Source organism: Gopherus flavomarginatus, chromosome 25, assembly GCF_025201925.1.
Source record: "Gopherus flavomarginatus isolate rGopFla2 chromosome 25, rGopFla2.mat.asm, whole genome shotgun sequence".
NCBI lineage: Eukaryota > Metazoa > Chordata > Testudines > Testudinidae > Gopherus > Gopherus flavomarginatus.
Genome location: NC_066641.1, coordinates 807,898 through 835,246, shown reverse-complemented (window position 1 = coordinate 835,246; position 27,349 = coordinate 807,898). Strand labels below are relative to the sequence as shown.

At 48.4% G+C, this 27,349-nt stretch overlaps 1 protein-coding gene across 1 annotated transcript; it reads right to left on the bottom strand.

Annotated features, from left to right (window-relative positions):
* Positions 1–1,234: 1,234 nt before the first annotated feature.
* Positions 1,235–26,284, bottom strand: RDM1 (RAD52 motif containing 1). The gene is given in 8 exon segments (XM_050935093.1): positions 1,235–1,528; positions 4,402–4,490; positions 12,446–12,544; positions 13,732–13,894; positions 15,581–15,703; positions 16,660–16,839; positions 26,065–26,118; positions 26,120–26,284. Coding segments are annotated over 8 exon segments (939 nt in total). The 5' UTR covers positions 26,243–26,284; the 3' UTR covers positions 1,235–1,420.
* Positions 26,285–27,349: the final 1,065 nt, after the last annotated feature.

Here is a 27,349-nt window from a genome sequence, read left to right as displayed (position 1 = left end):
AAGGAACAATCAGCTGCACACATACAAAATGGGAAATGAGTGCCTAGGAAGCAGTGCTGTGCAGAAAGGGATCTGGAAGTCAGAGTGGGTCACAAGCTAACTGAGTCAACAGTGTACCACTGTTGCATAAAAAGTAAACATTACTCTAGGACGTATCAGCAGCAATGTTGTAAGCAAGACATGAGAAGTAATTCTTCTGCTCTACTCTGCACTGATAAGGCCTCAACAATTTCAGGAAATATGTGGACACACTGGAGAAAATCTGGTAGAGAGCAACAAGAATGATTAAAGGTCTAGAAAACATGACCTATGACGAAAGATTGAAAAAAATAGGTTTGTTTAGTCTGGAGAAGAGAAGACTGAGGGGAGCGGACATGATAAGTTTTCAAGTACCTAAAAAGTTGTAACAAGGAGGAGGATGAAAAATTGTCCTCCTTAACTTCTGAGGATAGGACAAGAAGCAATGGGCTTAAATTGCAGCAAGGGAGGTTTAGGTTGGACATTAGAAAAAACTTCCTGTCAGGGTGGTTAAGCACTGGAATAAATTGCCTAGGGAGGTTGTGGAATCTCCATCATTGGAGATTTTTGAGAGCAGGTTAGACAAACACCTGTCAGGGATGGTCTGGATAATACTTAGTCCTGCCATGAGTGCAGGGGACTGGACTAGATGACCTCTTGAGAACCCTTCCAGTCTTACACTTCTATGATTTGGAAAATCTGTTATAACACCGAATAACCTGCACCTCTGAAGCTCACTTCTTTAATACAGGAAGCCTCATGCTGCAGTTTAATGCCAATGTAATGCAAAACTTGCACTTTCTAAGTGAAAAAGGGCCTTTGTTCGGCACTATGGCAGGTTAATCCAAAGAAGGAAAGGGCCCATAGGAAAATCGCTTTTATCTCGGAACTGACTGGCTTGGTAGTTACATGAGAGTTTAAAAAAAGGTTTCTTAGGTGAGCAAACAGGTGTGTGTAAATTCTGCAGCTACTTAATGTTTCCTGTGGCAGGCATCCACCTGCTCTCTGCTCTCTCAGAGACTATACCTGGCCAATTGTGCACTGAGGGAAAAAATATCTTCCTGACCCCCGCAGGTTGACCTGCTGAAACCCTGAAGCATGAAGTTTGATTATAATCTATCTTAATGCAGGGCTGCAGCTGTTATGCCCATGATGAAGGCAATGTAGGCAATCCTGGTGTTTTCAGGGCCCATGAAGGAAGGGATGAACTAGGGGATCCTTAGCTATGTTTGTCTGTCTTTATTTTAGTAACAGTAGATGATCCATTTATTTCCACCACTGTATAATCAGAAAGAAATAAGGCATCTAAAACATTTAGCATGTGCAATGTCACAGCCTTATGCTTTCATTCCTGAGCAACGTTTTGAAATACTGTAAAACTCCCAGAATACTTTAAGCCACACTAATTAGATTGTCTCTCCTCCAGAAGGTGCTCTTCATCAAAACAGAAATCAGACAAGAATTCTTCTTCTTCTTCAAGGTTCAGCTGCTCCAAGGACAAGTCATTGACCTGGAAAGAGAAATTAAGAGCATATCTGCTAACCAGCACCACATTTTAACCTTCCTTGCCATCTCTTGGAAATGCAGAATGAACCATCATATTTTAATCACATTTCAGGAAAAAACTGCCTGCCTGGAATCGTGTCAGTGCAAGAACATTGGATGGGGAGTCTGTCAATAATCAGCTCTCCATTCTGGGTAGCCAGCGTCTCTGCTAATTTCTGTGACTGACCAGCGCCACAAGCCAATGAAGCAAAAGGAATCTCTTTCTCCCAAGCTGCCCCTTTCAAGTTTATCATGAGTAGCTGGCTCACTAGTTTGTGTGTTGAGAGTGATGACTTGTCTTCTCTACGGGGGAAATTGATGCAGCTGGTGTCGATTTAGTGGGTCAAGTGAAGACCCACTAAATTGACTGCAGAGCACTCTCCGGTGGACCCTGGTACTCCACCTCTCTGAGAAGGGTAAGAGAAGTCGACCAGAGAGTGGCTCCCATTGACGCAGCGCGGTGAAGACACCGGGGTAAGTCAACTTAAGTTACGTCGACTCCAGCTACGTTATTCCTGTAGCTGGAGTAGCATAACTTAGGTTGACTTACCCTGGCAGTGAAGACAAGCCCTGAGAGATGATGTTAGTTCAAATCCCACAAGCCACCAAGAGAGGAAGACAATTTTGTGCTTAAAGCTCAGGACAGATCAGATTTAGGTTTTGTTTCTTGGCTTTACCACAAACTTCCCATTGACCATGAGTAAACCAATTGGTCTGGGGGCTTTAAAGCCCTTTGATATACTCAGATGGAAGGGGCAATGGAAAGGAAGATTTAAATGGAGAACAAAATAGCTCTACACAGCAAGAGATCCATATCTTTCTTTAACAAAAAGGATATAAAATAACCTAAGGCAATTCCACGGCACTTCGCACTGTAAATATATTAGATACAGAACTAAAAGGAACCCCTGTTTGAATGCTGTAATTACGAAACCACTGCTTTGCCTACGTGCACTTTGAGAGAACTAATGCATCAGGAGGTTCACTGAGACATTTCCTCCACCCAAACTGCTGGGGGTGCTGCACAATGCCCACATGTGCTGTGGGCTGACTGTGTTGTGACATGTCTGATGCATTCCTTTAGACGAAGGAGAAACATTTTGAACTGAACAGCCACAGAAAGTCCCACTGCTTTCAGACTAAGCAAGGTGACTATTTCTTATTCAAGCCTACATGTAAGGGTTGAATTTAAAAGTTCAGTTATTTTTACGTCCAGCACAGGAATTATGATTTTTTTTTCCATTGAAAAGATTTCATTTGTATTCTAACATAAAGCAAAATTAACAGATTTCAGTCAACCCTTACAAGTAATCACGTTTGGGCTTAGGGAACATAAGAACAGCCATACTGGCTCAGATCAATGGTCCATCTAGCCTAGTATATTGTCTTCTGACAGTGGCTTGTGTCAGATGCTTCAAAGGAAATGAACAGAACAGGATAATTTTCAAGTGATCCATCCGCAGTGGTTCAGTCCCAGCTTTCGCAGTTGGTGGTTTAAGGACACCCAGCACATGGGATTGCACCCTTAACCATCTTTGCCAATAGCCATTGAGGGACCTGAACTTATCTAATTCTTTTTTCAACCTAGTTATGCTTTTGGCCTTCATACATTCCCTGGCAATAAGTTCTGCAGGTTGACAATGCGTTGTGTGAAGGAGTACTTTCTTCTGTTTGTTTTAAACTGGCAGCCTACTAATTTCATAAGGTGACCACTAGTTCCTGCATTATGTGAAGGGGTAAATAACACTTCCCTATTTATTTTCTTCACACCATTCGTGAATTTATACACCTCTTTCCTAGCCTACCCCTAGTCATTTCTTTTCTCAACTGATCAGTCCCAGCCTTTTTAACTTCTTCAGGTATAGAAGCTGTCCCATAGCCCTAATCATTTTTGTAGCCCTTTTGTGCACCTTTCCCAATATCTTTTTTGGGACGGGGTGACCAGAACTGCATGCAGTACTCCAGTTTTACGTGGACCACGGATTTATATAGCTGCATTATATTATTTTCTATTATCTGTCCCTTTCCTAGTGGTTCCTAACATTGTTAGTTTTTCTGACTGCTGTTGCACGTTGAGCAGATATTTCAGAGAACCATCCACAGTGACTCCAAGATCTACCTTGCGCTAACTTAGACCCCATCATTTGTATGTGTAGTTAGAATTATTTTTTCTAATGTGCATCATTTTGCACTTATCAACAATCATTTTCATGTTGTCACACATTCACCCAGTTTACTGAGATCCCTTTGTGAACTCTTTGCTGTCAGCTTCAGAGCAAGTAGATGATGTTCAACCCAAAGGAGAGTTATTTATTTTAAAACCGCTCTAAAGACTCATTTGGAACCTTAATGAGAGTGTCACTCCCACAAAATGCTACAGGAAGCGGGGGCCTGGGCTTTGTCATGAGTTATACTTCTGGGGCTGTTACAATGTGGCTGAGAACATGGTCTCTACACAGCATCCCAAGTGTCTCCTATGCTATTTTAAAAAATACAGAATTTTGCGTAATGATATCAAGAAAATAATAAGTTTTAAAATCTCAGTATACTGAATAATTACAACCATACTCTAGGACACGGTAAGAAGAAATGCATTTTTAGGATCTACTAGATACATGATAAAGGGACTTGTAATGATTGTTGCTTGTATTCAAGCATGACAAACTGGAAATCAGTTCCCACATGCCAGGCTCAGGACATGTGCCTGAGCAAGTTGGTGTCTACATTCCCTCCTATTGTTGGCCGAGGTGGCATGATGACAGTCTGTTGCTCATTCTGCTTCCTTTGTAGTGGAATGCCTGTCATGGGCCAGTGCAAGACAAAACAGATGCTATTTACCTGAATAAGTCCCTTCAGCTCCTCGTCTGTTAAGGAATCAATAGGTTCCTCTTGGGCAGAGTTGTACTCCACAGCCACCTTACCATTCTCTGAAACAAGCATGCAACAAGAGAACTAAGGAGGTGTTTTCTTACCACTCGATTTAGTGACCACAAAATGATTCCATACTCTCTCAAGACCGGACTGAGCTTTATTATTCTGCTTTATAAATGCATGGAGGGCCAAGAGCATCAATCCCATGGGGACCGGCGATTTAGAAAGCTCAGAGATGGAGTAGGTACTAATTTTATCTTCCCATTGTTGGCATAGGGCAGGTGTGGGGCAGGGTCGGTTCCAGGGTTTTTGCCGCCCCAAGTGGTGGAAAAAAGAAAAAGCCGTGATCGTGATCGGCGGCACTTCGGCGGCAGCTCCATCATGTCGCTTTCTTTAGCAGCACGTCCTTCCCTCCAAGATGAACCAAGGGACCTGCCGCTGCATTGCTGCCGAAGAGCCGGACATGCTGCCCCTTCCCCTTGGCTGCCCCAAGCACCAGGTTGCTGCGCTGGTGCCTGGAGCCGGCCCTGGCATAGGGGTTATAGCTCATTTGTTCCTTTAAGGAATGCAAATACCTTTACTGTGTAAGATAAAACTGACCACAGTGATGCAAGTAACACGTAGTAATTGCCACATTGCATGCAGGGTAAGAAGAAGAGCCTGTGGGGGCTGCTCTCACATATGGATTGAGGATTAAGGACCCAATCTTGCTTCCATTAACAACAATGGAAAGACTCCAGCTGACGTCAGTGGGAGCAGGATTAGGTTTTAAGGGATTAGACTTTTGTGTGGAGTCGGAGATATGGGAGATCTGAGAGCACCTGCTAAGAAGGGAACCCAATGATTTATGAAGCTACTCCTCGTGCCCCTCATTTGAGAGCCCACTGTGCACGAACTAGTCTGACTATGCCAGGCTGTGAAATTACTTTGTACACTCTGTACCCCATTCCTTCCTCTGGCCTAGAGCATCTGCTTTCCAGATCAGGCAGAAAAATAAAAGGCACTTAACTAGACCGAGTAGAGACTGGAAAGGCAGAGGAGCCAGAATCTGTGGAAAGCAGGGTACAAACAAACAAGAGGATGCTATTTACCTGCCGCTGCAAGAGTGTCAGGTCTGACAGTAGGAAACCCAGCAGATATTTTACTCCAGAAATCTACTTCAGACCTGGGCTATAAGTACATTGGCTAGAAGTGTGAAAAAAGTCACTCCCCCAAACCAACTATAACTATGTTGACAAAACCCTCGGTGTAGATGCAGTTATGTCAACAGAAGAGTGCTTCTGTCAGCTTAGCTAACATTGCTCAGAGAAGCGGTGTTACTGTGGCAGCAGAACTCCTTGTGTCAGCATAAACTGCGTCTACACTAGGGGGCTATGCTAGCACAGGCTTTGTAGGATAGACATGGCCTAAGTGACATTTTAAAAGTCTAAGCCAGTGGTGGGAATTTAGGCCCTGATTCAGCACAGCATTTAAGCACATATTCAGATCCCATTGATTTCATGAAACTTAAGCCCACGTTTAAGTGCTTTGCTTTATCAGGGCCTGAGAATGGGAATCAGTGTTTGCTGGAAAGATTGCTGCATATTCCTCTACTCATGAAAAATATTAAACACCAAATCTGCTCCATCAAAATCATCAGACTAGAAACCGACCGTGTTTCTTAAATGCAAATAAATAAATAAATAAATTGATGTTTGATGCAATTTTAGGAGTTATTCATTTAAACAAAGTATAGACAGATCAGCACCCATGAGGCATCTATGTTCAGATGGTGGGTGTGTGTCCAATTCAATAGTTAATCAAAAGTCAGGTTCAAATGCTGTTCCACAAACCCTCTTCCCTTCCATGCAACTTGTGACAGGGATAAGTTAAATGCTCATGGACTAAAGGATTCATTTTCAGGAATGTCCATGGAGGCGTTCCCAAAACATAAGGGCCTTTCTCCGGCCCTAATGACAAACCTGGAAAAGGAGGAGAGCATAGGCCACCTGAGTAATCTCAATTGCCTTGCCTCAGGTCATGCCAGGCTTTCTGTATCAACACACGGCCAGTGTCTCTCTGGGCTCCCTGTAGACAGTGCAGTTATTGTATGTGTTATTTTAAGAATAGCCCAGGGTTACGGAGCCTGGGACTCAGGAGACCTGGGTTGGATTCCCCGCTCTGCCAGAGTTCCTGCAACCTTGGGCAAAGCCCTTGGAATAAAATTCTAAAGAGTGCACAAGTGACTCAGCAGCCCAAGTCTGTCTGAAAATTTCACCCTTAGGCTATGTCTACAGTGTGAGCTAGGGGTGTGATTCCCAGCTCATGCAGACATACTGCTGCTAGCTCCCATCAAGCTGGCACAAGCATAAATCGCAGCTCTGGTAGCACGCGCAGCAGCAGCACAGCTAGCACAAATCACTGCGGATTACACATGCTGCCGCAACCACTACCATGGCTACACCGCTAGTTATACTTGATGAGAGCTAGCACATTTTCCCCTGAGCTTGGAATACTAGCTCTGAGTGCAGACTCAGGTACTATGATAGTGGTAGCCATATAAGTACAATAGATAGATAAGATAAAATATATAGAATTATAGAAGATTAGGGTTGGAAGAAACCTCAGGAGGTCATCTAGTCCAACCTCCTGCTCAAAGTAGGACCAACACCAACCAAATCATCCCAGCCAGGGCTTTCTCAAGCCTGACCTTAAAAACCATTAAGGAAGGAGATTCCACCACCTCCCTAGGGAACCCATTCCAGTGCTTCATCACCCTCCTAGGGAAAAAGTTTTTCCTAATATCCAACCTAAACCTCCCCCACTGCAACTTGAGACCATTACTCCTTGTTCTGTCATCTGCTACCACTGAGAACAGTCTAGATCAGGGGCCGGCAACCTTTCAGAAGTGGTGTGCCGAGTCTTCATTTATTCACTCTAATTTAAGGTTTCGCGGGCCGGTGATACATATTAATGTTTTTTAGAAGGTCTCTCTGTACAAGTCTATATATTATATAACAAAACTAATGTTGTATTGTAAAATAAACAAGGTTTTCAAAATGTTTAAAAAGCTTCATTTAAAATTAAATTAAAATGTTGATCTTACACCGCTGGCTGGCTCAGCCTGCTGCTGGTCTGGGGTTCTGTTCACCTAGGCCAGCAGTGAACAGACCCATCTGGGAAGAGTCTGGCAGCCAGAACCCCAGACCAGCAGCAGGCTGTGCAGGGCCAGCAGCCAGGACCCCAGATCGGCTGTGGGCAGAGCGGCTCAGCCCACTGCCGCTCAGGGGTTCCATCCGCCGGCTCCTGTCAGTCGGGATCCCGGCTGCCGGACCCACTCACCCTGCTGCCGGTCTGGGGTCCCAGCCCTGCCCACATACAGTGGGTACCTACCTTCTCCCTGGTTCTGGCCCATTCTCTTCCTCTCTCTGCACTGAGCTGAGGGTGGGAACACACTGAGCACAGGGTCGGGGGTGAAGGGTCTGGCCAGGAGCTAGACTGGGTGAGGGGGCTCAGGGTTGGGGCAGGAGGTTTGGGTGTGGGGGCACTTGCCTGGGCAGCTCCCATTCGGTGTGAGGGGTGCAGGTGGGAATGTGAGGGGGGGTGCAGGAGCTCCCATTTGGTGCTCAGAGTGGGGGTGGGGATGTGCAGGGTGCATGGGATGTGGAGGGGCTGGGGATGTGGGGGGTGCAAGAGTCAGGGCAGAGGGCTGGGTGCATGTGAGGGGGTGCAGGTGTCAGGGCAGGGGGGGCTGAGTATGTGTGGGGGTGCCAGAGTTAGGGCTGGGGTCGTGGGGGGTGGTGGTGAAGGAGTCAGAGGGCTGGGTGGTACAGGGCTGAGGGCAGGGGCCTGCGGTGTGTGTGTGAAGGGGTGCAGGGCTCAGGGCAGAGGGCTGGATGACTGCCTCCTTCAGGACCCCCAACCCCCCCGCTCCTTGTCCCCTGACTACCTCCTCCTGGGACCCCTGCCCCTAACTTCCCCCCAGGACCATATCCTCTATCTAAGCCTCCCTGCTCCTTGTCCCCTGACTGCCCCCCTAGGAACCTACCCCCTACCTGTCCCCTGACTGCCCCAACCCTTATCCACACCCCCGCACCCAGACAGAACCCCTCGGACTCCCATGCCTATCTAACCACTCCCCATCCCCTGACAGGACCCCCAGAACTCTGGACCCATATAAATCCGCCCCGCCCCCCGCCTGCCCCAACCCCTCTCCACACCCTTGCCTTCTGACAGGACTCCCAGAACTCCCGACTCATCCAACCCCTGAGCTTCTTGCCCCCCTGACTACCCCCTCCAGAGACCCCCCACCCTAACTGCCCCCCCAGGACCCTCCTTGCTCCCTGTTCCCTGACCCCTATCCACCCCCACCCCCTAACAGACTCTGGGATTCTCATGCCCCATCCACCCCCCTGCTCCCTGACTGTCCCCTCCAGAGACCCCCACCCCTAACCACCACCCCCGGGATCCCATCCCCCTATCCAATCCACCCTGCTCCCTGTCCCCAGACTGCTCCCACCCCTTATCCAACCCCCCCCCAGCCCCCTTACCATGAGGCTCCTCGCTTATCCGGAGCCCTGCCGCTGCCGCGCGCACAGCCCCACCCCACAGAATGCTGTGCACACGGCTGCAGGGCTCCGGATGAGCAGGGAGCGTCTTTCTCTCCCCATGGAGCCAAACACTACCCTGCGGGAGCACGCAGCCCTGGCCCCCAGAGTGCTGCGCGTGCAGCGGCAGGGCTCCAGGGGAAGGGGGGGAAGGCAGGGGAGGGGCCGGCAGCTTGCTGCACTCAGCCGGACACTCCGGCCCGGAAGCATGGACCCTGCAGCTTGCTGCGCTGGTAGGACTTTTAATGGCACGCTAGAGTCCCGGCAGGCCCCAGCGTGCCATTAAAAATCAGCTCATGTGCCGTCTTTGGCACGCGTGCCATAGGTTGCCAACCCCTGGTCTAGATCTAGCCTCTTTGGAACCCCCTTTCAGGTAGCTGAAAGCAGCTAACAAATCCCCCCTCATTCTCTTCTGAAGACTAAATAATCCCAGTTCCCTCAGCCTCTCCTCATAAGTCATGTGCTACAGCCCCCTAATCATTTTTGTTGCCCTCCGCTGGACTCTTTCCAATTTTTCCACATCCTTCTTGCAGTGTGGGACCCAAAACTGGACGCAGTACTCCAGATGAGGCCTCACCAATGCTGAATAGAGGGGAATGATCGTGTCCCTTGATCTGCTGGCAATGCTCCTATTTATACAGCCCTAAATGCCGTTAGTTTTCTTGGCAACGAGGGCACACTGTTGACTCATATCCAGCTTCTCGTCCACTTTAACCCCTAGGTCCTTTTCTGCAGAACTGCTTCCTAGCCACTCAGTCCCTAGTCTGTAGCAGTGCATGGGGTTCTTCCATCCTAAGTGCTGGACTCTGCATTTGTCCTTGTTGAACCTCATCAGATTTATTTTGGCCCAATCCTCTAATTTGTCCAGGTCCCTCTGTATCCTATCCCTACCCTCCAGCGTATCTACCACTCCTCCCAGTTTAGTGTCATCTGCAAACTTGCTGAGGGTAAAGTCCTCGCCATCCTTCAGATCACTAATGAAGATATTGAACAAAATCGTTCCCAGGACCAACCCTTGGGGCACTCCTCTTGATACCAGCTGCCAACTAGACATGGAGCCATTGATCACTACCCGTTGAGCCCAACAATCTAGCCAGCTTTCTATTCACCTTATAGTCTATTCATCCAGCCAATACTACTATAACTTGCTGGCAAGAATACTGTGGGAGACTGTACCAAAAGCTTTGCTACAGTCAAGGAATAACACATCCGCTGATTTCCCTTCATCCAAAGAGCCACTTATCTCATCATAGAAGGCAATTAGGTTAGTCAGGCATGACTTGCCCTTGGTGAATCCATGCGGACTCTTCCTGATCACTTTCCTCTCCTCTAACTGCTTCAAAATTAATTCCTTGAGGACCTGCTCCATGATTTTTCCAGGGACTGAGGTGAGGCTGACTGGCCTGTAGTTCCCCAGATCCTCCTTCTTCCCTTTTTTAAAGATAAGCACTACATTAGCTTTTTTCCAGTCTTCCAGGACCTCCCCCGATCGCTATGATTACACCCCTGCATGTTCGAGCAATATTTTTTATACTCCTCCTTAGTCATCTGTCCAAGTTTCCACTTCTTGTAAGCTTCTTTTTTGTGTTTAAGCTCACCCAAGATTTCTCTCTTAAGCCAAGCTGGTCGCTTGCCATATTTGCTATTCTCTCTGCACATCGGGATGCTTTGTTCCTGCGCCCTCAATAAGGCTTCTTTAAAATACAGCCAGTTCTCCTGGACTCCTTCCCCCCTCATATTAGCCTCCCAGGAGATCCTGCCTATCAGTTCCCTGAGGGAGTCAAAGTCTGCTTTTCTGAAGTCCAGGGTCCATATTTTGCTGTTCTCCTTTCTTCCTTTTGTCAGGATACTGAACTCGACCATCTCATGGTCACTGCTGCCCAGGCTGCCACCCACTTTTACGTCCCCTACCAATTCTTCCCTGTTCATGAGCAGCAGGTCAAGAGGAGAGAAGGTATCCAGAATTCCTGTGTAGGCTAGGAACCAGGTTCTGACACAACAACTATAAAGCTCAAGGAGGAGAGAGCCCCAGGTAACAGGTACAACACTGAGCAAAACAGTTACAAAATACACAACTCACCACACTGCAGGTCAGAGACGGCAGAAAGCTAGCCAGTAGTCACAAATCATGTGTATTGGTGTGGCTGGGTTAATGTTGCTATTGGAGCCTTAACCTCTTCAAATCTTGGATTTGTGTTCAAATTTACAACCTTAATATAGTATTAATGCAGGGTTTGCACTGGAAAGATTCCGGGTTTTTAGACATTTGGCTGTTTCAGTTATCTATATACCAAAAATACCTAATTTTTCCTTTACAATATGCCAAGTATATTTTTCTTCCACTTAGCTGATTCAAATGGCTGACTTAGTTGTTGCAAACTTTGCAAACATATACAAATTTAAACTTTCAGCTGAGACCAAACAAGGAAGCTGTAGAACTGATAAATGAAATTGTTTTTAATTGTTCACTTTATTAATGTAACTTCTGTTCACCATTCACTACACTTGCCTACATTGTAACTTCTGTTCATTGTTTGCCATATTGTAATTCAAACCCCATTTTAAAACGCTCACTCCATTTTGTAAAAGCTTCCTCCAACCTTCATTTTTACAAACTCTGCTGTAATCTTATTAGTTTAGTTTAGATGTGTGAATGAGGCATGTATGGATGATGGAATCAACCTCCAGCCCCAGCCTGTCCTGATGAAATAAAGTTCAAACCCCACCAGCTGAAGATGCAGACAAGAGCCCTGACAAAGTAAGAAGAGTCCACCCTAAACAGAAAAGGTACAATAGAAGGAAGATCAAAGCCAGGTCCCAGGCTGAAAGTCGCACCTGCAATTGACGAGTGATCGATCACCAAACCCAGAGGCAGCGTGACACAGCAAGACCTATAGACTCCGGATTCAAACTAAGGCCTACAAAAAGGATGGGTGAGATGGAAAACTTTGGAGGGTAACATTCTGCTGCCAACATGGAAGGACATCGGTGCAGGCCAACAGAGACCCAGCTCGGCCTTGTGCCCGGTTTTCCTGGCCAGTTACTGCCACGAGCTACGAACCCAAGCTGCAAAATCAAGCCATGAACTCAAGCTATCTTCAGGACTGGTAACTGTGCAGCGGCTGCAGAACATCTGATGGATGTGTATGTGTGTGTGTATTAGGTATAATGTGTGTGTATATGGATTAAGATATTAGTTATTGGTCATAAATCAGATTGTTATAATAATAAATGTGGCATCTTTGTCTTGCCCCCGAAAAGATCCTGTGTAGTTTTGTCTGTACAACAAAGCTTTCAACCCTAAGCAACACTTCTGAGAAAATATATTTATAATAGTTATTATTCACTACTATGAAACCTACAACACAACTATTCTCAGACAAAACTCTCCAGATATTTATAATCAATGTATAAAAATGCCTTACCTAAAACTATGAGAAGTATCTTCTGAAATGCATCCGACAGAGCTCTCTCAGCTGCAAGTTTCTGAACATTTCCTGTTTTCATGACAAACTCAAGGGGATCTAAACCCAACAAGGCAGCAGTGTGTTATTTTCAAAGATGACATTTGAAAGCATGATGGTCATACAGTACTACCCACAGTTAAATCCCTTCTGATAAGCAAACACTCACCCAGTAACTCATATTACTCTGGTAGGAAGACTGCACTTTACTGCAGCACTTTTAAAATTATTTGTAACATGGAAGTGCCATGAAACCTCAACCCTGACCAGGGCCCTATGGTATTAGGCACTGTACAGACATACAGTGACACACCATTCCTTCCCCAAAGAGTTTACATCTAACACCCATAGCAGCCAACCTGACAGCGCAGAGCCCTGCTGCCAGCTAGCGTGTGAGATGCAGACACTCTGTCCACTCAGAACTGAACAAGTATCAAATCCATTTCACATCATTAAGATTACAATCACGTCATGGAGGTCACAGAATCCGTGACTTCCACTGATCTTTTCTGCCTCGGGGCAGAGCTCCCAGCCAGCCCTGCCTCCACAGCTGCCAGCCCCCACGCTGATTGGGGGAACCCTCCTGCAGCTGCCAAGCCATGGCAGGCGAACCCCACAGCAGCCCAGCTAGGGTGATCAGATAGCAAATGTGAAAAATCGGGATGGGGTGGGGGGGTAATAGGAGCCTATATAAGAAAAAGACCCAAAAATCAGGACTGTCACTATAAAATCGGGATATCTGGTCACCCTAAGCCCAGCCACGCAAGCTGAGGGACCCCAGTGTTCCCTGCACCACAGTGGGTGCTGAACCTGTCTACCCCTTTTGTGAGGGATACTTTTAGTGAAAGTCAGGGACAGGTCACAGGCTTCTGTGATTTTTTGTCTATTGCCCATGATCTGTCCCTGACCTTTTAGTAAAAGTATCCGTGACAAAAACTTAGCCTTACACATAATGCATTCAAGAAAAGTGCCTGTGATGGAGTGCAAATGAGCACTAAAGAAAGAAGTGAAAGGAAAGGAGACGAGAGAGATAGAAATACAAAACAGAGAGGAAAGGAAGGCAGAGAAGAGTGCTGGCCCTGTAGCTTTGGTATCCCACAGCGTTTATTACGAACACCTAGCTGGACAAGCTGGTAGTGCGCTGGCCCACCCTGCAGTGCAATATTCTAGTGCCTTTGAACGTCTAGCAGAGTGGAAGTGATCAACACGGACAATCACAAAGTTACCAAATTGCACTGGACACGTACCTCGGCCATTTTCTACGTATGCCTCACCAATGCCAAGTCCTCTGGTGCAGATCCCATGATGGGGCAGTGTTACTTCCACAACGCACAGGTATTTCAGGCACTGCCTCTCTGGTAACCCTCCAAGCTCCTCATTCTCCACGTCAAACCCAGAAATATTCTGCAGCTGTTGGGATTTACATTTTCAAACCATCACAGAAGGATTTTTATGCAGCTTTTACTTTGCATTTGTCAATACTTAGACAATCATCAGTGTCGGCACTGACTAGGAGATCGGCAACAGGAACCTCTGTGGCTGAGAAAAGATACTGCAGAAACATGGAAGGGAGCTGTTGCATGGGGCTCAAGAAAGGTTTCCTTGGGAAGTGGCGCTAAGACCGGTATTTTAGTACCCCAGGAACTGTGCAACTGGTTGAAGAGTTGGGGATAGCAGTGAGAGAGGGGAGGCAGAGAGATGGCATGGGGTCCATCCAGGGAGCTAGTTTTATCTGCATAAGAGAGGATGCCCATTGTTGTCAGAGGTGTTCTCAGATGCTACCGGTGTGGTGCTCTGCTCTCTCCTTGTTGGTATCACTCGGCTGCGTGCGTGTGTTCCCTCTTGTGCTGTCCCAGCTCTGCAGATAGCTGACACAGCAGACCCGAAGAGAACCCCCAATGACCACAGAGTCTAGTAAGGTACGAAGGCACGTCGGCCAGGTTTATTGCGCTCGGACACAATTGCAGTTCCCTGTAGGTTTCTTAGCCTAACTCAAGGCATACTACGAGAAAAGTGCCTCATGGCAATGGACCCGGCTCAGTCAGTGGCGGGACTTTCCACTGCCCCCTAGGCCGGACAAAGACATTGCCCCAAGGATGCATTCTTATACACAGGTACAAACAAGTTACACATCGCTCCTGACGTATTGAGGTACAACTTTTCTACGTAGGAAGGTACAACCCCTCTACGTAGTAAGGTGCCGCCTCTCACCTTGTACATGTTGGTTTGAACAAAATAACTCTATCCATCATATTACCCTTTTACCCCTGTCATTGGGATGGGTGAATCTGTTCCTTGTTATCTGTGTGGAATGTACAAGTATGTGAATGTTCTGATCTCTAGTGTCCAGTACCTTTTAGGTATGTATCTTCTTGCAGCATCAGCCCTTTCCTTGCCAGTTTCTGTGAGCAGGGCCTGCCTCTGGCTCACAGCTTCACTTTGCTTTATGTTAGCAAAGTCTTGGCCATTATTTTAGTTCAGGCCTCAGGCCTCATACTAGGCCTTTATCAGGGCCTTCATTTACTACACCCATTAGCTGAAACCTGGTGAGGGCAGGGATGGTAGGAAAGAGATTAATAGATTTTTATGACCAGAAAGGATGGCTGTGATATAAACACTGAGCCCAATAACTATGGTGAAGCCAGCGCAGGCATGTCCAAACTTTCTACCCTGAGGGCCAAGCATTTTATTTCAAGAAGCTCCAGCAGCCACCACCCTCTCTGCCAATCAGGCTTGCAATCTCCAAGATGTCTTTGACTGCTTGTGTCACACGCAGAGTATTGCTAGATCTTGGCTTTTCTCTCTTCCCCACAGTTTGAAGATCTGGTACCTCCATGTCTAGCTCTAGTGCTAGGCTAAGCTTCTGTACTCATTACCTCCCCCAGTACAGCAACTCCTTCTGGCTGGTCTACCCAATAACCAGGTAATTCTCTGACATCTTGTCCAAACTGCAGCTGCTAAGTCTCTCTTCACTGCCCGTCGATCAGACCAAGTCACTCCCCCATTTTGAATCCCTCCATCAGTTCCCCAGATCAAGAATAAGGGATCAGGAAGGGATGACGGAGGGAGGAAAAGAATACGAGAAGGGCTTCTTACCGTAATGATCCGGTTCGACCAGCCATTGAAGCCAAGGTAGTAATTGGCTAATTCCTTACACTTGTAACTCCTCAGAGCAAGGACTTGCTGCTGAAAGGCCTTCTGTCTGGTGCAAATGCAAACCTGCCCAGAGGAGAAAAGCCCTAGATGGATTAGATGAGACTGGCTTTGTAAGCAGGGAGCTGTAAGTATTCACTAGCACTGCTTTTCCTGTTCCATATGACCAGGCCCTTAGTGCCCCAGGGTCCCACTGAGGAACCAGTGTTAATAGCTCTGGGAGGACAAGGGTGATGGTACCCCACTCCCTGTCCTCCTCAGAGGCAGCGGCGGTCCTGGGAGGCAGCAAATGCAGTCTTGCCATCCGTGGCTGTGAGACATGATGCCCCACCCCACAGAAGCAGTGGTTCCAGGAGAGTGTGGTAGTGATGTTAGTGTAACAGAGCATTCCAGCAGTTACCCTTGAGAGAGCGGAAATAAAGGGAATGATTTACTGCTGGATCTGCGTGGGGGTCCAGCAAGACCCTAACGTGCCATCGAGATACAGGGCTTCAAGGACCAGGAGCCCCACTCTCAAATGGAGAAGATTCTACAGCCACTTGTTTCCCTGCATCAGCACCACACTGAGCCCCGAGGCAGATATCTCAGGGCCCCAGTCTATGTCCCTTCCCCGTTCTTCCAGACAGAGACCTTACTAACCATGTGAAGGAGTCCTGACTTGGAATTAGGTAATAGTCTGTTGTGTGTTTTGCTTTTTATACACATGAAGGAACCACATGGCCATAGCGGGGACCAAATAACCATGTTTACTAACTATACACAACACCTAGTTACATATACACACTACTGCTCTGCGTGGTTTCTAAACTACGGAACACGCCGAGTACACTAGAGGGATCAAAACTATTTAAAGGGATACCCTAGGGTTGCCAGTTTTGGTTGGACATCTGCCTGGAGGTTCCATTACTTGACATAATCTCTAAAGATGAATCTTTAATTCCTGGAGACTCCAGGATAGCACCCTATTCCTAGACACCTCTCAGCCAATAACTGGAAGTTACACCTTGTTTTAATTCACTTACCTTTAAGGGAGATTTCTGAAATAATCTTTGCCTGTTGCACGCGCGTTGGGCTCTGCAGGCATCTCTAGCTGAATAGAACTTGACCAGAGCATAAAACCCAGGCCCCGCGACTGCAGCATTTCTGTGAACTCGAACTGAATACAGCAACCCAAATTCAGAAAATACTGAAAACAGAGAATGCTAAGGAAAAAAGAGAAAAACAAAGATCAGTGCTAAGGAGATAGAGCAGCAATCAAGAGGCACTGTGAACAGGGACTCCGCACGAGCCTTGATTATTAATTAGGGAGTATTTTTCCTACAATCAGTGTCTTCCTCTAACCCCCTTGAGTAATTAACATGAGTAAAATATAACTTGAGTGTTTGGTTTGGACAGATACTGTCTCTGACTCTTTACACAGGAATACAAGAGCTGCCAGGCTGGATCAGACCCAACATCCATCTACTGCAGCAGTTCTCACAACAAATTTTTGGTGGCTTCAGAGTGCGGCCACCAACTCCTGCTGGTGGCTGCTCTGACAATTTTTCATAGACCACTTAATTAACTTTAGGAAAAACAACTTTAGGAGGGCAACCAAAATAATTAGGGGGCTGGGGCACATGACTTATGAGGAGAGGCTGAGGGAACTGGGGTTATTTAGTCTGCAGAAGAGAAGAATGAGGGGGTATTTGATAGCAGCCTTCAACTACCTGAAGGGGGGCAGAGTCCAAAGAGGATGGAGCTCGGTTGTTCTCAGTGGTGGCAGATGACAGAACAAGGAGCAATGGTCTCAAGTTGCAGTGGGGGAGGTCTAGGTTGCATATTAGGAAACACTATTTCACTAGGAGGGTGGTGAAGCATTGGAATTGGTTACCTGGGGAGGTGGTGGAATCTCCATCTTTATTGGTTTTTAAGGCCCGGCTTGACAAAGCCCTGGCTGGGATGATTTAGTTGGTGTTGGTCCTGCTTTGAGCAGGGGGTTGGACCAGATCAGAAATCTCAAACTCAAATCCCCACGAGGGCCACATAAGGACTAGTATATTGGCCTGAGGGCCGCATCGCTGAAACCTTTTCATACAATGATATAAAAGTATAGTCAAAAATGAAAAAAATGAAGAGTAATATAGTATGCTATTAAAAGTCAGTGTATTAACTTCTTAAAAATTGTAACGCAAAGAGGAGTTTTAATAGAATATAAACACCTGTAACTATTCCTTATGTGGTCAGTAATAATGATGATGACCTACACTAACAGTCTATCAACACAGCTGTAATGGCAGGAACCTTTCAAAGTAATTGTTCATACAAAATACTTTGCCACTTTCAACAAACATTCTTCCCAACTACTCACAGAAAGAATCATACATGCTGAACTTCATACCTCAGACTGCTCATCTAGTCCATGAGGCCCTGCCCATGCCCTGCCCCTTCTCACCCTTTCCCCGCCCCCATTCCAAACCCTTCCCCAAAGTCTCTGCCCCAACTCCGCTCCCTCCCTGCCCCTATTTCAACTCGTTCACTGCCCTGGCCCTGCCTCCTCCCCTGAGCGTGCCACATTCCTGTTCCTCCCCCTCACTCCTGGAAAGTCCTAAGCGCTGGGAGGTAGGCAAAGAAGCGGGGACATGGTGCGCTGGGCGGGGGAGGAGGGGAGCTTGGCTGCTGGTGGAGTCGGTGCCTATGGCGGACTGCAGAAAATAACTCTGCAGGCCGCCATGCGTTTGAGACCCCTGGACTAGGTGACCTCCTGAGGTTTCTTCCAACCCTAATATTCTACAATTCTATGATTCTAAAGAAATATGCATAGATACATGTCCAAATCATTGTTATTTTTTTTGCAGACTCAATAATAAAAATTATGTGCAGTTGTTTCTAGTCTTTACTTGACCTAAACAGAGTAGAAACACAAATAAGGTGCTTTGCATGTTCTTGTCCTTTTGGTTATTTTCTCCCCCTCCCCCTCCCGCCACTTATACTTGGTAGCTAGTAAGTTGCTGCTGTGAAAAGCGATACTTGTATGTTAATATCACTTTTCACAGCCTCCCAGCTAGCTACTAAGGCTTTGTCTACATTACAGACCTTATCGCAGCAGAGTTGTACTGCTGCAGCCGCACCGCTGTAAGGTCTCCCGTGTAGCTGCTCTATGCTGGTGGGAGAATGACCCACTGTAGTCTCCCCTTTAACCAGTTCCTTATCCATCTTTCAATTTTCATATTGATCCCCATCTTTTCCAATTTAGCTAATAATTCCTCATGTGGAACCGTATCAAATGCCTTACTGAAATCGAGGTAAATTAGATCCACTGCGTTTCCTTTGTCTAAAAAATCAGTTACCTTCTCAAAGAAGGAGATCAGGTTGGTTTGGGACGATCTACCTTTTTTTTTTTTTTTTTTTACAAAACCATGTTGTATTTTGTCCCAATTACCATTGACCTCAATGTCCTTAACTACTTTCTCCTTCAAAATTTTTTCCAAGACCTTACATACTACAGATGTCAAACTAACAGGCCTATAGTTACTCGGATCACTTTTTTTTTCCTTTCTTAAAAACAGGAACTATGTTAGCAATTCTCCAGTTGTACGGTACAACCTGAGTTTACTGATTCATTAAAAATTCATGCTAATGGGCTTGTAATTTCATGTGCCAGTTCCTTATGTTTCGAGAACACATTTTTTGAAAGCTGGATTTTCTACTTTGGTACAATAATGTTTACAAAACTTTGGGGCAGAGTGTCGGGAGGAAAATTGCTGGTGCCCATCTTTTGCCCACCTCCCTAACTAATTTCCTTAATTTTTTAAAGTTAGCCCTTTTGAAATAAAAAACCCTAGTCCCAGATCTATTTTTGTTTATCCTTCCATCTAGTTTGAACTGAATTAGCTCATGATCACTCGAACCAAGGCTGTCCTCTACAACCATTTCTTCTATGAGGGGTCCTCACTACTCACCAAAACCAAAACTAAAATGGCATCCCCTTTCATTGGTTCTTCAGCTTCTTGGTGAAGAAATCCATCAGCTATCACATCCAGAAAAATCTGAGCCCTATTATTATTCCTAGCACTTGTCCTCCAGTCTATATCTGGGAAGTTAAAAAGTCTCCCATGATCACACAATTCCCATTAGTGTTTACTTCCTTAAAAACATTAAAGAGGTCTCTCTCCATATCCAAATCAGATCCCGGTGGTCTGTAGCACACCCCAAGCACTATCTCAGGGGAGGCTCTAGTAGCTTTCTTTTCCAATGTGATTTTTGCCCAGACAGACTCTGTCTTATCCATTCCATCACTTCTTATTTCTTTACAGTTAACCTCATCATTGATATACAATGCTACTCTACCACCTTTGCCTTTATTTCTGTCTTTCCTAAACAGCACATAGCCTTCAATACCTGTACTCCAGTCATGACTACTATTCCACCATGTTTCTGTTATCCCTATAATATCCGGTTTCACTTCCTGCACCAGTAGCTCTAGTTCCTCCATTTTGTTACCTAGGCTCCTCGCATTAGTGTACAAACATCTTAATTTTTGCCGTTTGGCTTCACTGACATTCTTTACCCAGTTAGGCACAGACATTCTACCACCAGTATCACCTGTTAGACTGGTATCTACACTACCCTTCCTCCTTATGTTTCTAATTTATCAACATCATTTTTGAATTGTGGACACAGGATTCCAGCAGTGGTCACACCTGTGCCAAAGAGAGAGGCGAAATAACCTCTCTACTCCTACTTGAGATCCCCATTTTTTCATCCAAGGATCACATTAGCACTGGGAGCTGGTGTTCAGTTGATTACCCACCATGGCCCCCAAATCTGTATCAGAGTCACTATTTCCCAGGATAGAGTCCCCCATACTGTAAGTATGGCCTACAGGCTTTGTTTCTATTTACCTCTCCCCCAATTTTTGTGTCATCTTCAAACTTTCATCAGTGATGATTTTGTTTCTTCCAGGTCATTGATAATAATGTTAAATAGCTAAGACTCAAGAACCATTCCCTGCAGGACCCCACTAGAAACATATCCGATCAATGATGATTCCCCATTTATAATTACATTGAGACTTATCAGTTAGCCAGTTTTTAATCTGTTTGGAGTATCGTGACATTCTATACCTTGCGGGAGCATCCCGTAACCCCCACATTCCTCATTTTTATATAACTTTTATCTTACATATAAAGCAGGCCTTGTAAGGTATCAGGGGAAAGGTTATGACTTGCTGAAAGTCACTTCTCTTTCATAGATGTATATCATTAGTGCATATGAAGTTATGAGAGTTGTGTTGTATGCTTGTCACTAAAACATGCTGTAAGTTGGGGAATCAGCCAGACATCTCCCCAAAGGCAACAGCCAGGAAAATCAAGAACAGCCGGGCAGGGGTTCAAACAATCCATCAACAACCACTGTCCAGCAAAGGAGCTACAATTCAATGACTCACCTGCATGAGGCTACAAAAGGGGAATTGCTCAACACTGCCTGGAGACTTGTCTACATTGGCAAGGCTAAAGGTATTGCAAACGTCTGACGAAGTGGGTATACACCCATGAGAGCTCATACTCCAACACATCTGCTAGTCTCTAAGGTGCCATAAGCCTCTTTGCTGGTTTTTACAGAACCACACTAACACAGCTACCCCTCTGATGCTAAAGATATTGCAGTCCTTAATATACAGGTTTGCTCCTTAAATCTGGGCCAGTCTCCTCTATTGGAGTCTTGTCTGCTTCTCACTGTTTTAGGGCACATCTTCACTAGCAACGTCAAAGCGCTGCTGCGGCAGCACTTTTAACATGCCTCGTGTGGTTGTGGTGCAGCACTCTCCCAGCACTCTAAAAAACCCACCTCCACGAGGTGCGTGGCTACCAGTGCTGAGGCACTGTCTACACTGGTGCTTTATAGTGCTCAAACTTGCTGCGCTCAGGGGGGTGTTTTTTCACACCCCTGAGCGAGAAAGTTGCAGCACTGTAAATTGCCAGTGTAGACAAGCCCTGAGCAATGCCCCAGACATGCCTGGACTTGTGTTTTCCAAGCACACGGACTGAGGGTATAAAACAGACAGAGTGGACACATACTGGGCCCTTCTCCTGTCCCCATCTATGCTGCAAGCAACCGAGCTTAAAGCAGCGCTTTGACGTTGCTAGTGAAGACGTGCCCTAAGACAGAGAGAAGCAGACAAGACTCCAACAGAGGAGATTGGCCCAGCTTTAAGGAACAAACCTGTGTATTAAGGACTGCGATATCCAGTGGGGTGAGAAAAACTGCTTAGTCTAGTTGTTGCCCGGGGCTGAAAGTTTAGACAGCGTGATTATATTTTATTTTGGTAACTGACTTTTTGCCTAGCACTTAAAATCTCTCTTTTGTAGTCATTAAATTTGTTTAACTGTTTATCTTTACCAGTAAGTTTGTATGAAGTCGGTAGCAAAACTGCTCAGGGTGCAAAGGCTAGTGTCTATCCATCTCCATTGATGCAGTGGTGAACCAATGAATAAATCTGCGTTGCTCATCTTGAGCAGTGCAAGAAAGTATATTCCTGAGGTACAGTGCTGGGAGCTGGGGGGATCTGGCTCTGGAGCCTCTCTCTCTGTGATTCATGAGCGTGTCTGGGAGCACTCATACAATCTAGCTAGGAGTGGGGCTCCACATGCGGTTGTGCTGAGTGATCACAGTGCCTGGAGGGGTTTGCTCCTGGTCACTAGCAAGGCATTGTGAGAGACAGCCCAGACTAGAGAGAGTTACGAGGGCACAGTTCCAGGCTGCACCCTGGGGATCCCGTCACAAGTGTTTTATGTTAAAAAACAGAATGATATAAAATTATCAAAATGCACTATACTCCCAAGTCAAACACCTTCAACCAAACTTGTAATCTTATTTAAAAAAAAGAGAGTTACCAAGTTAGTAAGACAGTATCTATTTTCCTGAAACCTATGTTGATTGGTATGAAACCTATTACCCTCTATTACTTCTTTATTAAATAAATCCCATATCAGCTTCTCCATTATCTTGCCCAGGATCAGTTTCAGACTGATAAGCCTATAATTATCCAGGTCTTTCCATTTAACCTTTACAAATATTAGCACAACATTAGCTTTCTTCCAGTCTTCTCCAGAGTTGCAAGACTATTGAAAATCAACATTAAATGTCCATCAAGTCATCAACAAGCTTTAAAAACAACACGCTATTGGAACAACATATGGACTTACTTAAAAATGTCTAACATTAGTAGCTGCTGTTTTAACACCCTCCTGAGATACTAGTAGAATGGGAAAAATATTATCATATGACATAACGCCATCATCTACTTTTCTTCCCTAAAACCTTTTTCTGTATTACTATTGAGAATTCTACCACTGCCATCTAGTCATGGCCTAAAACCATTATTAAGAGTCTTTTTGTTCCTAATATACTTTAAAAATTCCTCCTTACTGTCCTGAACTCTGCTGGCTGTAGATTTCTTGTTCTGTCCCCTTTGCTCCCTTACTAATTTTCTACAACTCCTAGCTTGTGATTCATATTTATCATCATCAACTTCGCCTTTCGTCCATTTATTTTTTATATATAATAGCTGCCTTTACTCCCCCTCTAAACCAGCTTGGTTCTTTTAAAACAATGATGGCCTACTTCCTTGATTGTGGCTTTCAGGGCAGGTAGTAAAGCATTCTTAAAGAATTCAATTCCCAATTATCACTCACATTTTTCTGATTAAATTCTTCCCTTCCAGACGATCTGGCTCATAACTGTTTTCAGCTTTGTGAAATTGGCCCATTTAAAGCCCCCCATCTGCCATTCATTCTGTTTGCACAATACAAATGTAGTCAAGCCATGATCACTTGTACCTAAGTTACTATTAATTTTTAGTTCAGTGATTAATTCCTGTTTTCATGACCAGGGCTGGATTAACCTTTTGAGGGCACAGCACCAAACATATTTGTGGGCCGCCCTGTGGTTGTGATAGGCCCCTTCCAAGTGTGAAACACCTGACTGACAACTCTACTCAGCCCATAGAGAACGAACTGGGCTAACAGCAATGGACCCAGAATACCACTGAATTTGGTTTGCATGAAAGGGAGTTGTTAATTTTGTCTTTTTTGTTTAAACACTCAGGGCCTGCTCGGGGCCCTGAACGTAAGTGCTTAACTGTCACTCTTATGAGCCATATTAATCCTGGATGTAGCAGTCAGAGGTGTCACACCTGCATCTCCCCACTCCCAGTTATGTTTCAAGAAAGAACCACTGAGAGACACACACACACACACATTACTCCAAAGGCTACCACTATCCAGCCTCAAGATCCTACCCCAACCTTCACACCTGGGCTCTCCCTCCACCCCATACAACTAACCCCCAAAGAAAGGCTCTGCTCAATCTCCCTGCTACTGCCCACACCCCTACTTTCATCCCAGGGCTGTCATCTTCCTCCCTTCTACTATTCCTCCCGCACTGAGCCAACCCAGACTCTCCCCTCCTTCCCTCCCTCCGCCCCCACCACACCAACTCCCACCTTAACCCCTAGTTCTCCTACACCCCCATGGAGTCACCACCAGCTCCTATATCGCACCCAGACTTGTCCCACAACTGCCACTTTCCCCCAAAACCACACTGCACCCCCTCCTCAGATTGCAAGGGGGCAGTTTCTGGGCATTCCCACTGGCAGGGGGTGCACCAGCCAGCACTGACTAGCCCCACTGTCACCACCCCCGCTGCTCCCAGAGACCACAGACAACCACCTCCCATCCTGAAGTTGCAGGGTCAAGACTGTATCCAGGAGCCTTTGGGCATTATGGTCGCTGGGGGGCTGCACACCACCTGGGAGTCCCAGCACCATGGCTGCCCCCAGCTCCCCACCCCCCTGGGGGAATGGGGGAGACTTGGGGATGGGGGGAGACAGGAGTTCCCGCCCTGTGCCCCAAGGAGGAGGGAGGGCAGAGTGGAATTAGCACCAGGTATCCTCACCCTGCACCAGACCATTTCCTTGCTTGGGATTCTTTTTTAGTCTGCTCCACCCACTTCAGCTGGGGTGGCTGGTAGCACGACACGGAGAATCCTGAGACTAGTAGTACAGCTGCCAGTACAGATCCCAAAGCCCCCGTGGAACACAGCAGCGTGCAAACTACAACTCCCAGCATACCGTGCAACACTCAGTCCCTGTTGCACCTGCACACTGCGCTCCCCATGCTGCTGAGTGTTTCAGCTGGCACTGGGAAGTTGCTGACTCTTCACATTGTTGGGCTGTGGCCCAGGCTGGATTAACCCTTTGTGGACCTCTTCCAAGTGTGGACCTAGCACCACTGGAGCCATTGTAAACCCGGTACTGGCATGATGAGGTCTAATGTATTCTCTTGCATCACGTACACCACCACTTTTTGATTTAGGAAATTGTCACCTATAACATTGAGGGACCGGTGTAAAAATAGGATTGCCAGGTGTCTGGTCTTCAACCAGAATGCCTGGTCGAAAAGGGACCCTGGTGGCTCTGGTCAGCACTGCTGACCGGGCCATTAAAAGTCTGGTCGGTGGTGCAGCGGGGTTAAGGTAGGCTCCCTGCCTACCATGGCTCCCATAAGCAGCAGCATGTGCCCCCTCCAACTCTTAAGTGAAGGGGCAGCCAAGGGAACTGCAGCCAATGGGAACTGTGAGGGTGGTGCTTGAGGACAGGGCAGCAAGCAGAGCCACCTGGCCATGCCTCCACATAGGAGCTAGAGGGGGACATACCACTGCTTCCAGGAGTTGCCTGGGATAAGCATCTCCCATAGCCCACACCCTCTCCCATGCCCCAACCCCCTGCTGCAGCCCTGATTCCTCTCCCACCCTCCAAATCCTTCAGTCCCAACCCACAACATCCTCCTATGCCCCAAGCCCCTAATCCCCAGCCCCACCTCCTCCATCGTGAGCCTTTAACCCCCCTCACCTCAACCCACTGCCCAAGCCCGGATTCCCGCCCCCCACCCTAAAACCCCCATTTCTGGCCCCACCCCAGAACCTGCACTCCCAGAGCCCATCTTCCTCCCCATACCCCAGCCTCCTGCCCAAGGCCAGAGTTCCCCCCACACGCTGAACCCATTTCTGCACCCACCCCAGAACCCACACCCCTAGTCCAGAGCCCTTACCTCCTCCTACAGCCCTGCCCCAGTCCTCAGCCCAGAGCCCCCTCCTACACCCCAAACCCCTCATCCCCAGCGCTCACAACAGCCCCCTCAGCCCCAGCCCAGAGCCCCCTCCTGCACCCCAAACCCCTCATCCCCAGCGCTAACAGCCCCCTCAGCCCCAGCCCAGAGCCCCCTCCTGCACTCAAACCCTCAGCCCTGGCGCGCCCCAGAGCTTGTACCCCCACCCCAGCCCAGCCCGGTGGGGGACAGCGAGAGACGGGGGGGGGGGGCTGGAGAAGGGGCGGGGTGTCCGGGGTTGTGCCAGGAGAACCTGAACGCGGAGGTTTTATCCCCCACGTGCCCCTGGGCATCAGCGATTCCGGCGGTGACCCGGGGAGGCCCCGCCCTGGCTCTGCAGCTCGCGGGGAGGGGGTCTCACCTCCGCCCCCTCCTCCAACCCCCAGACCAGCAGGGCCTTGCCGCTCTCCGTAGGGACCCGGAAGCCCAGCACCTCGGGGCGGGCCGCCAGCGCCATGCGGGACTCAGCAACAGCTGCCAGGCCCGCCTCGCCGCCAGCCAACCACCGCCCGGCCCGTCCCCGCCCCCAGCCAACCACCGCCCCGCCCGGCCAGGCCCCGCCTCCGCCTCCAGCCAACCATCCCCCCCCCAGCCCAGCCCCGCCCGGCCCCGCCTCCAGCCAACCATCCCCCCAGCCCAGCCCCGCCCGGCCCCGCCTCCAGCCAACCACCGCCCGGTCCGGCCAGGCCCCGCCTCGCCTCCAGCCAACCACCGCCCGGCCCCGCCAGGTCCCGCTTCCGCCCCCAGCCAACCACCGCCCGGCCCGGCCAGGCCTCTCCCCCAGCCAACCACCGCCCGACTCGGACCGGCCCCGCCTCCGACTCCAGCCAACCACCGCCCGGTCCGGCCAGGCCCCGCCTCGCCTCCAGCCAACCACCGCCCGGCCCCGCCAGGTCCCGCCTCCGCCTCCAGCCAACCATCTCCCCAGCCCAGCCCAGCCCGTCCCGTCCCCGCCCCCAGCCAACCACCGCCCGGCCCGGCCAGGCCCCGCCTCCGCCTCCAGCCAACCGCCGCCCGGCCCTGCCAGGTCCCGCTTCCGCCCCCAGCCAACCACCGCCCGACTCGGACCGGCCCCGCCTCCGCCTCCAGCCAACCACCGCCCGGCCCGTCCCGGGCCGGCCTCGCCTCGCTTCGCCTGACCCGGCCTAAGCCCCGCCTCCTGCTCCCCCGGCCCCTGCTCCCCGCCCGGCGCAGCTCAGCCTGTTGGTGCCCTGGCTGCCTCTCACCAGCCCCCAGGCCCTGCCCGCCCCGCCGAGGGCCCCGGCGCCGAGCTGAGCAGGGCCCGGGGAGCAGGAGCTGTCGGGCGGGAGCGAGGGGCTCTCAGCTGCCTGGGCTGCCCTGGTCTCTGCCGCCCTCCCCGTGCCCAGGCTCTAGCCCCACTACAGCCGCGTTGGTGGCGAGCCCAGCGGAGCTGCCAGGCCCCTCCGTGCATGGAAACACGGGCGTGGGGGCGGGGGGAGCGGGGTTCTGGCGGTGGGGGCGTGGGGCGGTGGGAGCGGGGTTCCGGCGGTGGGAGCGTGGCGCGGTGGGAGCGGGGTTCCGGCGGAGGGAGCGTGGGGGCGGT